Here is a 15,750-nt window from a genome sequence, read left to right on the forward strand (position 1 = left end):
AAAGAAAGTTCTTTTAGCTGTAAGCATCACGAGTGTATGGAGTTGGTCTAAGTATAGTTTGCAACTGATATCCTAAAGACAGCCAAGGTAAAAATTAAGGCAGACACAGTGCCTGCGTCAACTGCTTGCTTGGTTTTCTTACAATATCGATCACGAATGCAAAGTTACACACATAATATAGGAACAGCGAAAGGTACGGCCGTGTGTGTAATAGAGCAATGAGCTGATTCGTGCACTTTATGTTTAACTTTTGAAAGTGCTCGTAAGTGACAGCAGCAGGAAAGCGAGTTTGTTTACGTGTTCGCTCACCATGCACACATAGCATGACATAGCTCTACGAGGGGGGGGGGGGGGGGTCGTTTGCTTTTGAAGCGCTGATTGGCTGGGGGCCTGAGTGTCCTTCTGGCGCATACCCCAGTCCAGCCAATCAGAACATCAGCACCAGACTTGCACCACGTTCCAGTGAAGGAAATCACTAGGACATTGTCCCTATTCGAGTGCGACAAATGGAAAGTGGTAACGCCCCAACTGGTGTGGTCAGCACAAGCAGTGAGGAAGGGAAAGAAATGCAGTCACTTGTGTGACCACTGCTGAGCACAACAGCACAACTATCTCGTGACCTCTGCATAAGAGATGCATAACCTATAGTCATCTCATAAAGGTGGAGAATGAAAAGACCCACGAGACAGCATTTGCAGCATTAACAGTTTGGTGCACATGGCGCGTGGGAGGTGCCACCTTTTTTTACATCGCAACTAAACACTCGCCTGTTGCACATTACTAACAGTGGCACTCTATTGTTTCAACTACGGGCAGCGCATAGGAACTGCAGCAGTGCTCGTCGAAGGCACGAATAGATGGATCTGCGATGTCTGCGAGGCTACGGCAACTGTTTCGCGCTAGCTGGCATTCTGAAATCATTTTATGCCGCACACGCGGTGCTTACAAGTGTCAGCGCAAGAGCAGGTAATTGAATTATGGGGTTTTACGTGCCAAAACCATGATCTGATTATGAGGCACGCCGTAGTAGGGGACTCCGGAAATTTGGACCACCTAGGGTTCTTTAACGTGCACCTAGATCAAAGTACACAGGTGTTTTCGCGAAATGCGGCCGCAGTGGCCGGGATTCGATCCCGCGACGGATTCGATCCCGCGACCAAGAGCAGGTAATGTTCAGGTGGCTGGCCAACTTCCTGATCGGGCGCACCCAGCCAGTTGTTTACTGCGGTGCTCACTCTAACCTGCGCCGTCAGGAGTGCCTCAGGGTTCTGTTCTCAGGCCAACCCTGTTCCTGGTATGCCCCAGGTTGACAGTCTCCCCATCGTGCAGTACGCCTACGACACGTCCGTCCTCGCCCCAATGTGTCCTATCACAAGCCAGAATCTCAGATTACCTCGCGGTTATCGACTCCTGGATCTTTTCAAATCACCTGAAGCTGTCCCCCGCTAAAAGCAGCGCAATGAAATTCTCGAGCGCCCGCACGCCAGCCGAGCCCTCCAAATCTATGCGCGGCGTCCTCCTCCCCGTGCTGGGAGTCACGTTCACAAGCCTTCAGATTTCAAGTGTTGTCGCCAAGGCTCGCGGGTCTCAAAATCAAGTGCCCCGCAACATTTTCCCTCCAGTACACGTCACTTGTCTGCTATGTGGTCCCCCACTCAGCAACACGTAATCGCCCGCACTGAAAGTACACTGTACTAGAAGGTACTGTACTGAAAGCATACAAAAAAGAGCTTCGCTCACGCTTCAACACCCTACGACCCTACTTCAACGACGCCCCGCAGCGCGGCTGCCAGCGCCATCAACGATGGCCATCAACAAAATGGTCGAGTGGGCCGAACGGCGCTCTGCCGCTGAGGCGCCGCGTGTGGAAAAATTGTGCGAGGGCGCTGCGAGCGAATTGGATTGGGGCGGAGACGCGCTCCGCGGCATATTCAACGTACTTTCTTAGCGGGCGCCGAGGCCGATTGCGCATAGTACGCTCTTAAAATAGTGCTTTATTTCAACTGCCAATTTATGTTTACACCATTGTGCCGAACATATATATTTGAGGCATGGATTATACAACGCGACTTCTTCAATTTTGCTGTCGTTGTCAAGCGTGTCATCTGCTAGCGAGAGCGCGTTCGGTAGCGAACGCTGGCGGTCGCCCAGTTTTTCTCGCAGAACCTCTGAGCAGTACATTTTTTAATGTTTTAGTTGCTTTGGTGCGCTCAAGGCTCTTGACGGCCGGTACCAAATGTAGTTTTAGCCACGTGAACTGCTGTTTTAACCACTGTCTTCTAAATGTAACTGGTATCACTGCAAGATGAAGCTACGTAAGAAATTTTTATTATTGATATTTTGTCATTTTACGCGCGCTTCTTGTTGATGGATATTGATCAGGGATAATGATCGAAGAAAACAGTATTAGAGTGAAATAAACCAGGTTTATTAACCGCGTGGCGCGAAGAATGACCAGTGTATTTCTAGACCTATAATTAAATCAAACGGTACATAGACATATATATTCACGATATATGCAAAGGAAAAATAACAAATCCTCTAAATACACTAATTCAAAAGTGAGCACGCCCGACCGGAATAAGCGCATGTGTTTACAGTAACAAGCACATATGTATTAGTGAATACTGCACATAAAACTCATTCGCAGAAATAATATGCATAACAGGCAAAACCATCTTATGTATGTATATATATATATATATATATATATATATATATATATATATATATATATATGCAGGTGTCTTTAATATAGTCGTGTCCGTTCGAATGTTACGCATAACAGCACTATTGAAGTCCCAAAGGTGAGTGACCGATGCAAGTGAGGACAGTTATTCCGAATGATTGTGCTGCCTGAGAGTCGTGGCTGTTGCGAAGAGGCGCAGTTCCTGAGAGAATTAACGCACCAGTGTTAATAAGTCCTGCTTAACAAGTTCCTAGCTGTCATTCAATATAAACACCCCGTTTTTGGGGCAACCAGTACATCTGCTAACTTGATTCAGACAAGGAAAACTTTTTTGACAGTCTCAACATGTTTGTAACCCATTAAAACTGGGTGCCCCATGTGGTGCCACACTTATTTTCTTCAACGAACGCAACATATCTGCACATATCTCTACGTGTATGTGAGACATGCATTGCCGTTCTTTTGTTTCGTTATGGACGTTATGATATAGTGCACCGGATAACTGAAAGCACCCGCTTATAATATATACCAGCTGTTGAGTTGAGAGGTCATACATAATTGGGAACGGCATTATATATTTATGTATGAAATATAGGATAAGCGTATGTTTTTGTCGCAAATCAGACTCGAGAATAATTTATTTTGTTTACACCCCTAGAAAAAAAGCCGAAGAGCGCAGCCACCTGCCCCTTTTTTTTTTTTTTAATTTAAAGAAATTCTTCGGTTTTACGTGGCTAAACCACGATACGATTATGAGGCACCCGGTTTAGTTTTCACCACCTGGGCTTCTTTAACGTGCACCTAAACAGAAGTACACGACTGTTTTTCATTTCACTCCCGTCGAATTCCGCGACCTGGATTGAACCCGCGAGTTCCTTGGAGTTCAGCATCCCAACGCCGTATCCACTATATAGCCACTAATTAGGCTACCGCGCCAGCTTTCTTTATTTATTTTTTTTATGTATTGACAGGGGGAAAACTTTCCACGTACGGCTTATACGGCCAAAGATGAGCATATAGATGAACTAAAACTGTTTTCGGCGCTCGAGGTCCTACCGCAATAAATATGCACTGCAGCATCAGTGTGTAGAATAGTCGGGGCAGTTGCATCGAAATGACGGAGCACGGGCCCTGACGTGAGAACTCGTTTGTGGGTTTGAATCTTGAATGGAATATTGTTGCGCTGCAGTTTACTCTTTTTTTTTTTTTTTAATCCGTAACAATGCTTCCCGTAAATCTGAGTACAAGGCTCCGGATGGGGCAGATATATGCTTTATTACTTGTTTGAGCATAGACGGAAAGTTTTCGTTTTTCCGGGGGGGGGGGGGGGGGGGGGGGGGCTGGTGCCCGACCAGCTTTTCTAAACGTACCCATATATATATATATATATATATATATATATATATATGATTTCTAGCTTTATGGCGAATGCAATTATATCGACACTTCCGGCAAATTGTCGCTGTTGTCGCCGTGATGTTCTGCATTAAATCCAAAAGCTATATACATGAGCGACCCATACCCCGTGGGTGCGGGAAAAAGCGCGCAACAGTGAGCCAAAAAATATGGCGGCTTGATGGCAATATTTCCCACGCGCTCAATATTCGGGTTAGTTGTAGGTCAGGTAATCAAACGCGAATGGGAAGGACAGCACGCGTCTTCTCCTCTAGCCCTGCCGTAGCTACAGTGCCACTGTACCGTAGCTGTGAATGAATGTGCGCGACTGACGCTTATGGGGCCCACGTGTCATATCTAATTGTTGGTAATCATCGGTGGGTGCAATGATAAAGGGTGACCAGGGATGGCTGCTGACTTCATGCGCGCTGTCTTCCTTGCTGGGCTGTCTTTCTGCGCCCCTAGTGTTGCAGAGTTAAGAGACAGAGGTCATCGCAGATCACTCACAGAGGCCGTCAGTAGTGGACATAAATATAGGCAGATAATGATGATGAATCTAATTTTCAGAGTTGCGGTGAATCGCGCGGCTGTACGAACCGTTCGCCTCGGCTGCCAGCGTTCTTCACAATGCTTGCGTTGTGAAAGCGATTGCTGGAGGTCATCCAGTGAGGTATTAACTGGTTTACATGGTCCGTGCATTACACTATGCCTCCTATTTTAATTTTAGGTGAATTTTTACTACAATTTATATGGTCGCTATAACTAACGTACAGACTCGTGTAAGAGCCGCACTTTTCCGTTGCGATTGTTACGGGCCTTTCATGGGACCGGGACATTTGAGCTCATTTTTCCTACTACGAGTATCAAGTCCGCCGTAAACCTCCGCGATCGCCTCCTCTCGACATCCAGTAGCGACAAGCGACAATTCGCTGTTGAGCCCGATTAGAATCGGCGCATGGAACGCGATTGCTTCTCGGTTGGATGTCTTTTTTTTCTTTTTAATATTGGCTGTCAAGTTATGGGTGCGGCCCTCACACATGTGCGATCCTTACACGGATTTACACGGTAAGAATCTTCCTTCGTGTAATTGTCTTCTACTTCGCAATATATCACTAATACTGCTTCGCCTTCCCGGCCAAACTGCACTCCTTTTTATTTTTTTAGTACCTTAAGTCCGAGTATAAGCGCTGCTGCGCATGACTTCTAGACTTCTATTTATTCTGATTTTCAGTGAATCCGGCTTGGCATCATTTCGGTTACTGAGTGAATTCTATATGCAAGGTGTTGCAGCGAACAGTTTCCAAATTTTTTAAAGGTGGCCTGTGGCAGATAGTACAATTCTAGTTCATGAGCTCGTCTACTCGAAGAGGCGGGCATTACTTGCACAAAAAATTGGAATGCATAATCGACTAATTAACAAAATTAACCAATTAAGTTTTTGGCTTATGGCCCATGGCATTATGCCTTATGGCCCATGTTGGCCCACCTTATGGCCCATGTTGCAACTTACAAATTCTAGCCGTGGAGTGCGGATCCACATTGAACTAAATCTCAGGCTGACACCATGTGTCGAGATATTTTTAATTCTCTAACTTTGCGGAGAAATACATTGGCGTGCCAGTCACTTTCTCAACGAACCGTCGTTTTATGCACCAAAACACAAAAGTATGAAAACAAAAATTATGGTATTTTACGTGCCAAAACCACGATCTGATTATGAGGCACGCCGTAGTGGAGGACTCTGGAGTAATTAATTTAGACTACCTGGGGTACTTTATAACGTGCACGTAAATCTAAGCATACGGGTGTTCTAGCATTTTGCCCCATCGAAATGCAGCCGCCGTGGCCGTGATTTGATCCCGCGACCTCATGCTTAGCAGTCTAACACCATAGCCACTAAACAAACACGGCGGGTAAGCGCAAAAGTAACTGGAACGCCAATGCATTTCTCCGCAATGTTCGGGAATTAATATCTCGAAACTGGTGCCATGCTGAGAATTAGTTCCAGTGCATCCGCCTTGCGAATTCCACGGCTAGAATTTGTAAATTGCAACACGGGCCATAAGTTAATATGTTAGAAACCTAATTGGTGATTTTTTTAATTAGTCGATTATGCATTTAGATTTTTTGTGCAAGTAATGTCCACCGCTTCGAGTAGACCAGCTCATGAACTAGAATTGTGCTATCTGCCACAGGCAACCTTTAAAAATTTTGTTGAAAGTGTTTGCTGAAACACCCCGAATTTATGGCCTCTGCACGCAAGATGCAATGTTTCCATCCCTAATGCGTAAATGTTGTAAATAACTAGAAGAGCTTTTTTTTCTTTTATTTTGTCGCCAGTCGTTAGCATTGCCTACTGGAAAGAGAATCAATATTGCGACACATATCCCTCACGTGCTTTTCACACGCCGTTTCTGCAGGTTTTTTTCAGGGTCAAAGGACGCGAACTCGTCGCGCACCCGGATATGAAGTTCGCGTCGCGCTTTTGTATATTTTTTTCTTTCCAGCGCGCTCCGACTGCCATTCTCGGGCCTGCGCGACGAAAGTGCTGTACGCACAAACGGATCAAACGTGTTAGGGACAAGAACTTCGTTGTGATGGCATGCTGCTGCGCCTTAAGTTGCCGCAACCGACAAGGCGAGCGCAAAAGGCTTTTTTTGTTTACCATCCGGCGTGCGCAAAGGCTTGCTGCACACTTGATATTTGCGCCGTCTCGCATCGTCGCGTTGCTACTTCCAAAACGGCATTATTAAGACCAGTTACTGACTGACGAAGCAAAATCGCGCCTCAAAAACGTCTCCGCAGGGCGCGATCGAAGTTTTCCTCTGATTTCCTCTGGTAGCGCGTTAGCTGTCGTCTGCCACGGCAGGCCCGACGCAGGCGGCGCCACTGTCGATATCGCGCCACAGAACACCCATATGATCGCGCCTTGATCGCGCTGGTCGCGCCGAGCGCGATAGTGGAACGGAGGAGGAGGGAAGTGGATGGCGCTATCTTTTATATATAGGGGCTTCAGTGGCGCACCGACGGGGGGGGATTCGGGGGTTGGAACCCCCCCCCCCCCCCCCCCCTGAGGCCGACTTAACCCCCCCTTTTGTTTAACCCCTTTTCTTTCCTTACGCATTTAAGTACTGCAATTAAGATGTAAGACGCGCAATCGTCTGTACACTCGCAAAAAGCGAATTTTTTTGACAATTTCCCGTGAAGAAGTCGAAATTAGTGCTGTTTAGATGGTATTGGCAAACTGTCAACCCCCCCCCCCCCCCCCCCCCCTGGCAGAGATCCTGGGTGCGCTACTGAGGGGCTTTAATCATATGGTTCGCATAAATGCAGCCCTTGGAAGCGTGGCTGTATGGCTGAGTGGCTGTATGGCTGTATGGCTGTATGGCTGGCTAAAAAGGAAAATATAAAGAGTTGTGCAAGTTGCTAGATACGCTACACGAACTTGAATGCCTGCATCCTGGCAAGTACATTGAGGACATTTACAACGTTAAGGCACAAATGCAGACAATGGACACTGAGAGATACAGAGGTGCACTAGTTCGAGCGCGTACTCGTCGGTATTTGGAGCAACAGCCTTGTAGTCGTTCGCTTGGTGATGAGCGTCAGCATGCTCTGTCGAAGCAAGTTCTCAAGATAGAGTATACCGGAGTGATTGTTAATGACCAGGATACAATAATGAAAGCGTTCACGGATCATTACGAGACTATCTTTCAGTCTCATAAAGCAATTAAGAGTGAAGCTGTAACGGAAAACTTTATTTCGTTGCTGCCACAGCTCAGTCAAGACGAATGCGATGACGTTGATAGAGACATAAATATCAAGGAAGTGGAAGCAACCATTGCTTCGCTAACTAAAGGCAAAACTCCTGGGCCTGATGGCTTGAGTGCGGAATTTTATCAATGTTTCTGCTCTATATTGGCTCCCTTTCTGCTTAAACTGTATGAAGAAGCTTACAGGATTGGGTACCTACCTGCCACGCTCTATAAAGGGCACACAGTACTTATTCCAAAAAGCAGTGATGTAACAAAATTGCAGAAAGTTGAGGGGTATCGCCCCATATCACTTTGCAACGTGGATTACAAAATATTTGCTAAGATATTAGCTAGTCGTCTTCAAGAAGTAATTCGATCATTGGTGGGAGACCATCAAACATGTGGCATTAGAGAAAGATCAATTCAGACAAATATCCACGTTGCACGGTCTGTGCTAGAGTGTGTGACAGAAAGTGCGGGTCAGGTTGCAATAGTTCAGGTTGATTTGGCAAAAGCATTTGATAAAGTTAATCACTGCTTCTTGTTTAGTGTTTTAGAGCACATAAACATTGGATCTCTTCTTTTTAAAGGCATCTCCATGTGTTATGCTAATGGCACAACAAGGCTAATAGTTAATGGTTGTCTATCTGAATCTATCCACCTCAGGGCATCAGTAAGACAAGGTTGTCCCTTGTCACCTCTGTTATTCGCTTTGTACTTGGAACCGCTTTGTGTACGAATTTTGAAGGATCCTACCTTTCATGGGTTCAGATTGTTATCCAATGAGATCCGGGTACTTGCCTATGCAGATGACATAGCCTTCTTCTGTGCTGACAAGAAAAGTGTGGAGACTGCCCTTGCCATAACGCAGCAGTTTTGCTCAGCTTCTGGAGCAACTGTGAACTTTGAGAAGAGTTCCGGATTTTGGTTCGGTCAATGGTGTACAATGCCAACTCGCTTCGCAGGTATTCAGTGGAGGCAAGACTTTAGGTACTTAGGTGTACCCCTCTCTCAATATCGCAATAGTAATCCTCACTGGTCAGCGGAAGTTGCAGAAATACAGCGTAAGGTTAACAACTGGCAGGGGCGGCAGTTGTCCATATTTAGCCGAGCTGAAGCTTGCAATCTGTTTCTAGCAGCTCGACTTATGTATGTCCTGCAGGTATTACACTGCTCGCGACTTAGGTTGCAAGCTTTCCATCGTGTGTTTGCTACCTATGTATGGAGCTCACGTGTTGAGGCCATGCGGCGTGATAACCTTTTTCTTCCTCTTGAGAGTGGTGGTCTTGGCCTAGTTCACCTTTTTGTTAGGCAACTTGTCTCCCGGTTATTCTTCTTACGTGATGTAAACAGCCCTTTTCTAAGAGAGATGTTACAACTTCGATTAATGAATTACCTTCCAGAAATAGTTGTGTCGTCATCGGTCAATGATGCACCACCTGCTCCTTGGGGCTTCTTGAAAGAGGTTGTTGAAGGCTTTCACTTTCTTAAAGCTCGCTTTAGCTTGGATTATATTTTCACTGCATCCCGTAAAGAAATTTCTGCTGCCTTGATAGACACATTGTTTCCTGTTCCCCATTATCGTGCGCCTTATTTGGAATGTTGCTACTTAGATGTACTCAAGCGTGTCCGTCAAATGATCATTCCTCCTGGGATCAAAACTTTTTTCTTTAACTTACATTCGGCAACCCTTCCTGTCAAAACCTGGTTAGAAAAAAGGGGCTGTTTCGTGCCGTGGTCTACAAACTGCCGTTTGTGTCCGCATGCTGAAACGATTGATCACTGTTTTGTCGATTGTAGGGATGCCGTGTTCTTCTGGGACATTCTCCAAAGAACACTTAAAAAAGATTTAGACATCACACCATACACAATTCGCTTCTTACCTTTTAAAGATTCCTGTGACCCACCATATGACATGTTCATAGTACTTGGTCTACATAGTCTTTGGCGCAGTAGAATGTGTGACAGGCACGCTGAACCACCGCGAAGCACTCGGTCGTTTTTTCGGGAATCTGCTGCCTACGTCCGCAGTGTGTACGCTGCTCAAGAAACAGCGCCGGACTGGTTGCCTTTATTGGACGCGTGCACATGCTTGCCTGACTTTTGAATATGTACCTGTAGCGCCTTGTTTCTTGTGTTGCTGAAGAGTCTGCTCCCATGTAATAAAGAAAAAAAAAAAGTGGCTGTATGGCTGAGTGGCTACAGCGTTCGCTTTGGGATCATGCGTACGCTGATTCGAATCCCGCCCGGGCTAGTAATTTTGTTTTTCTTAATATCACGCTTTTCTTTCTTTTTTCCTCTCTGTTTGCCAGCGCGGTCGCTTGAACCCCGGTGCCACGGCCGCAGCCGTGGTGCCGGGCACCGACGCGATGCGGCGGTCGTTGGGGTGTTGCGGAGCACAGCGTAGCAACACCCCAAATAAAAAAGTACTGCTCCAGTCAGGTAGACTGCTCCCTCCCTGATAGTGAGATTATATTTGGATCATCAAAACAGTGATGCGTTTATAATACCACCGATCCCAACAGCAGGCTAGTCACCACCCAGCCCAGCGAACGCCTCCGTTCCAACGGCGGCGGCTAGAAACATGGTACGCGCGAGCGGCGCAGCGTGGCGCCAGTGGTCAAACGCTGTACCTATTAGCATTTGGAAATACGCGATGCGGCCATGGGCCTAATCCACTTCGATCGCAGCGCCGCCACAGCATTTTTCCACATCTGGCGCCTCACTGCAAAGCATGCGCCGCCCAAGCCGCTCGTCCCACTCGACCGTATTCTAGTACACTTTAGCCACACCGACCACTTATCTACAGCTACTGTGTGTTATCACTTGCCGCGCTAGGCACGGCGCGGTAGCAACACAAAAGGGCAGCGCTGCTTGTGGCGCTGCATTCCGGCAACTTAAACATTGTATCAGGTTCACACGTGCTTCAGCAGTCATCTGTGAAAAAAGGCACCTTTGAAAGTCTTTCAATGACATCTTTTCCGAACCGTCATGTTCCCGAAAATAATATATGCGTTGAGTAGAGGTTTATTGGCGGTGTCCTCCAAGGACGCTACGAGTTCAAGGAACGGCGAGGCAGCGTGGGGCACCATCTCCAAGGACACCATAGACTAGCAGCGCGAGCAGAGCGGGCAGCACGTTGGCAATGCCACTGGACGGAGGCGCGTCTTCTTCACAATCGCCCCCGCAGAAAAAGAGCCATCCTGGCGACCTAAAAGGTTGGAGGCAGAGGGTCATAGTAGGGCTTGAGACGCGCCACATGGACGAGGCCACGTCCATGCCGACGCATGTCGTCAGATGGAGATGGATACTTGAACAGACGGAGAGTCAGGTGGATAGTTGAACACCTGCTCTAACAGATCGCTTCCGCTTCACTGTAGGGTTCATACGTTATCTGTGAAACAAGGTTACTTCGAAAGTCTTTCAATTACATTTTTTCCGAACCGTCATGTTCTCAAAAAATTATATATGCGATGACAACGCAGCAATCAAGAAGGTGAAAACAGATCCAGTGCCACCACTTGTGTGATTTGTGATCCATGTCATATTGTCCTTTCATCTGGTTGAACTTATCTATGAAGTTCATGTTCTTGTTGTAGTCGTGAAGTGCACCAGGGCAGTTTACCTTAGTGATGGTTCCGTCTTTCTCTTTTCTGTTTACTTGGACTTCGTTAATGGCGCTGTAGAAGTTTGATAACAAGTGCATGACCAGTCCGCTTGTCTCTGCACTTGAGGCAACAGAGCTTGTCGTTGCTCACCGAGTAGTCAGTTTTTTCTCTCTTCATTGTCTCGTCAGATTCTAGCTTAGGCAAGTGCTTCCTGCTTGCATTTACTGTGCCCCAAGCATATATCCCGGATTCTGCAAGATCTTTCAGCAGGAAGTAACTGGTAAAATATTTGTCAAAGAATATGTGGTGGTGCTTTCCAGCCAAGTCTTCACATGGTGTCTTTACAACACGTGCACCCAACTCCCTTTGAACTCGGTTGTTAGACCTACCAGTGTAAATTTTGAAATATTATATTGTAGCCAGTTCTGGCACACAGCATCCAAACTTTAGAGCCCCTTTTCACCGGCTTTTTTGCCATATACTGTTTCGAAGAACTTCGGCCTTTGAATTTGATCTTGTATTCATCAGTGGGGAAATATTTTGTCGGATGATAGTGCTCAGCAATGGTTCTGGAAACTTCCAACAGAAGTGGGCGTACCTTGTGCAGCTTGTCAAAGGTGGCATCGTCCCACTCTGGCTGCAGAGCATTGTCATTTAGATGGAGATGGGATAGGAGCCAGCCAAATCTATTCACAGTCATGACTTCTGATATAAATGGGTCGTTCAATCAGGAGCGCTGCTCCAATAGTCACGATAGCTCGGACTCCTTTTAAGCTCAATCAACAAATTGAGCCCCAAGAATGCATGCATTTCTTTGTCCGTTGTTGGAACATAGCGTTTGTTTTCTTGCTGCACGTAAAGATTCGTTTCAAAAACAATCTTTTGAATCGACTCAGGTGTCCAGAAAAAGGCTAAAAATGCCAAAAGGGGTAACACTGTTGATGGCAAGAATGTCAATTGGCAGTCCACAGTCAGATGAAAATAGTAGTGGTGGAGACATCCGATACTTTGTACTCGACACGAGAACCTTTTGAACTGTGATGGCAGAATCTTCATCTGTTTCAGTGTCAGATGCCTCACTGGCACTTTCGGTTACATGTGGAATCGCGGATTTGTTGTCAGACAAGTGATCGCGGATATCCTCTTCTGGGTCATAATTGCTATCGCTCGAGCTGTTGCCTCCAGCATAAATGTCAGCGTCAGACGGCATATCTTCATATCAAACTGAAAGAAACGTTTTGAACATCACATTTGATTTTATGTTGACTTTCACTTGTACAATATGGGACCCCACCTGTAAGCCCTTTCATGCATGGGGGTCAGTTTAGGTGACCACCACAACAAAAATTGTAATACAGCATCAAGTTGATCCACAGCGTACTTTACTCCTGCGCTACGTCTTACATCCGAAAAAGGTTCAGTGGAAGTTCACATACCTTTGCGTCCGTAGAAACTTTCAAGGTCCAGTGTGGCAACCGGCATGCTGGTCTATAAGGCTGTTGCTTGACAATAAAAACGCTCCCTGTACAACTAGTACCATCTCGCACACTTTCTGAGAAGACTAAAGAGGAAAAATAAAAACTTGTTTGCTGGCTAAACAACTACAGTGGAACCTTGTTGATACGATTCTGCGTAATACGTTTTTCGGGATGATACTTTTCTTTTTTCCCCGATAATACGGTTTAGTTGGATAATACGTTGGATGATACAATTTTTTCGGATGATACGCTTTATTTTCCAGTTCCTGTTAGATCGTATCAACGAGATTCCACTGTATAGGTGGCACTGAGAAAAAAACTTGAATTGGTGGTCAGCAACGCTGACCACAGTGGAAGAGTTAACAGCATATGAGAACACTTGTGCCACCTGATACAGCAGAACACCCTGCAGCACAGTCAGTATCTATAGATCTTTAATGAAACTCTAGTTCCACATGGCTGTTCACCTAATTTACAGTATCATGGTGCTGTGTTCTCTTGTGTCTGCTCAAGTAATCAGCCTGTGCAAAAGTCTTGGCGCAGACGGCACAACAGTACAGTCCCCAGTCACATTTATGAATGCTCAGGTGTTGCTTCATGGCACTCTTCAGTGAGAAGCTTTGAGGGCATGAAGGCCATTGTCATGGCGTCTCGCCTGTGTGGGTGTGCAGGTGGGTATTCAGGTGAGTCTTTCGTGAGAAGCTCCGAGAGCAAGAAGGGCACTGAAACGGCTTCTCGCCTGTATGAGTGTGCATGTGTTTCTGCATGTTGGACTTGCGTGAAAAGACACGAGGGCAAGAAGGGCATTGAAATGGCTTCTCGATGCCTGTGTGGTTGCGCAGGTGGTCTTGCATACTGGACTTACGCGAGAAGCTTTGAGGGCATGAAGGGCACTGCCATGGCTTCTCACCTGTGTGGGTGCGCAGATGGACTTTCAGGTTGGTTTTTCGTGAGAAGACCCGAGAGCAAGAAGGGCACTGAAACGGCTTCTCGCCTGTGTGGGTGCGCAGGTGGGCTTTCAGGTGGGCTTTTCGTGAGAAAACCCGAGAGCAAGAAGGGCACTGAAACGGCTTCTCGCCTGTGTGGGTGCGCAGGTGGGCTTTCAAGCTGAACTTATGCAAGAAGCTTTGAGAGCATGAAGGGCACTGAAACGGCTTCTCGCCTGTGTGGGTGCGCAGATGGTAATTCATGCTGGACTTATGCAAGAAGCTTTGAGAGCATGAAGGGCACTGCCATGTCTTCTCGCCTGTGTGGGTGCGCAGATGGTCTTTCATGCTGCACTTATGCGAGAAGCTTTGAGAGCATGAAGGGCACTGCCATGGCTTCTCACCTGTATGGGTGCGCAGGTGATCTTTCAGGTGGGTCTTTCGTGAGAAAACCCAAGGGCAAGAAGGGCACTGAAATGGCTTCTCGCCTGTGTGGGTGCACAGGTGGTTATTCAGATGGGTCGTTTGTGAGAAGCTCCGAGAGCATGAAGGGCACTGTAATGGATTCTCCCTTGTATGGGTTTGCAGGTGTTCCTTGAGCTTGGACCTTTGTGAGAAGCTCTGAAGGCATGAAGGACAGTGAAATGGCCGCTCACCCGTGTGGACGCACAAGTGTCTCTTCAGGGTGTCTCTTCTTGAGAAGCTCCGTGGGCACAAATGGCACTTAAACAGACGTTCGGCAGTATGGACTCTGGCATGTGCTTCGACAGGAACAAGTTTATCACCCTCGCAGTCACAGAGATGATCTTGGTGGAGGCATGCCTGCTGTGAATTGTCACTGCTGGCTGTTGATGCAAAATTAGAGGACCTTGATGCTGCACAAATGTAACAAAAGTAGTATTACAAAATGCGAAAAGAGAACACAGATACTAAAGTTAATGATGAGCTTACTTTTCTTTTTTGATTTGGGAGGACTTGAGGGTAATTTCAGGTAAGATGGAACAAATGACGCCTAGTGGTCCCTTTTGATTTACTCAATATTTCTGCATCTGAATGCATGATTCTTTGTGATGTCCACCCGTGTAAATTATTTTTCAAAAAGGCAGAAAATTACGAAGTGAGAGAATCTGAAGTCTTTGAAGACTTTCACGCATTTCTACAACCGTTAGAGGTGTCTAGAAAAGCTTCAACCCAGCTTGCTCTCTGATACTCAACGAGCTATCAAGGATTTAAGGCTGTATTTGGCATTTGCAAAACTTATGATTCGCTGGCATGTTAAATTTCTCATATGAGACTTCATCAATGGGTTTCTTCTTGACCACATGCCGAAATGTTTTGAAAGTTGAGATATTAAACATCCAGCCAGGACATACCGCATTTTCCCGTATAAAACCTGCCAACATGTGAAACCCACACTACCTTTCAGAATAGCCCCCCCCCAAAAAAATATGCAATACATCTGGGATATTTAAAAAAATTCAGCAGACACACTTAAGACTGCTTATATGTGGGAATACAAAAACATTATAGTCCCTTTGATGACATCTTTTTTTCGGCGCTAGCTTTTGCATGTGCTCTAACTGCGCCTCGGTAAGGCCAAATTAAAACGCGCCAAGCATGTCAATATGCTCGCTTGCGCGCGATGAGTTCAAAACTCGAAGGACCACTCAGCGGCGTTCAATTGGACACTAATGCTTTTTTATTGCGATAGCAATCATATGGACAATTCAAGTGGATTTGTGGCGTCGCTGTGAGGTTCCACATATATTCCAAGGGCGATAAATTGTCGCCGCGCACCATATGCACGAGTAAAAGCGCTCTCCATGATCACGGAGAGCAAACACGTGAGAGGCCGTGGGGGTATGGGAGGGAGGGAGGCGGGCGACTGCTGTGCTGCGG

The 15,750-nt window shown here is 46.4% G+C and overlaps 2 protein-coding genes across 2 annotated transcripts in view; both read right to left on the reverse strand.

Annotated features, from left to right (window-relative positions):
• The window catches only part of LOC119453144 (zinc finger protein 425-like), a 204,268-nt gene that overhangs the window by 167,859 nt on the left and 20,659 nt on the right, over positions 1-15,750 (reverse strand). The gene's annotated exons all lie outside the window — the stretch shown is intronic.
• The window catches only part of LOC119453142 (zinc finger protein 709-like), a 193,547-nt gene that overhangs the window by 160,696 nt on the left and 17,101 nt on the right, over positions 1-15,750 (reverse strand). Inside the window, exon 4 of the mRNA XM_049667594.1 lies at positions 14,508-14,726. Within this exon, the coding sequence (XP_049523551.1) occupies positions 14,508-14,726 (219 nt within the window). The remainder of the gene's footprint in view (positions 1-14,507; positions 14,727-15,750) is intronic.

Source organism: Dermacentor silvarum, chromosome 5 (assembly GCF_013339745.2).
Source record: "Dermacentor silvarum isolate Dsil-2018 chromosome 5, BIME_Dsil_1.4, whole genome shotgun sequence".
NCBI lineage: Eukaryota > Metazoa > Arthropoda > Arachnida > Ixodida > Ixodidae > Dermacentor > Dermacentor silvarum.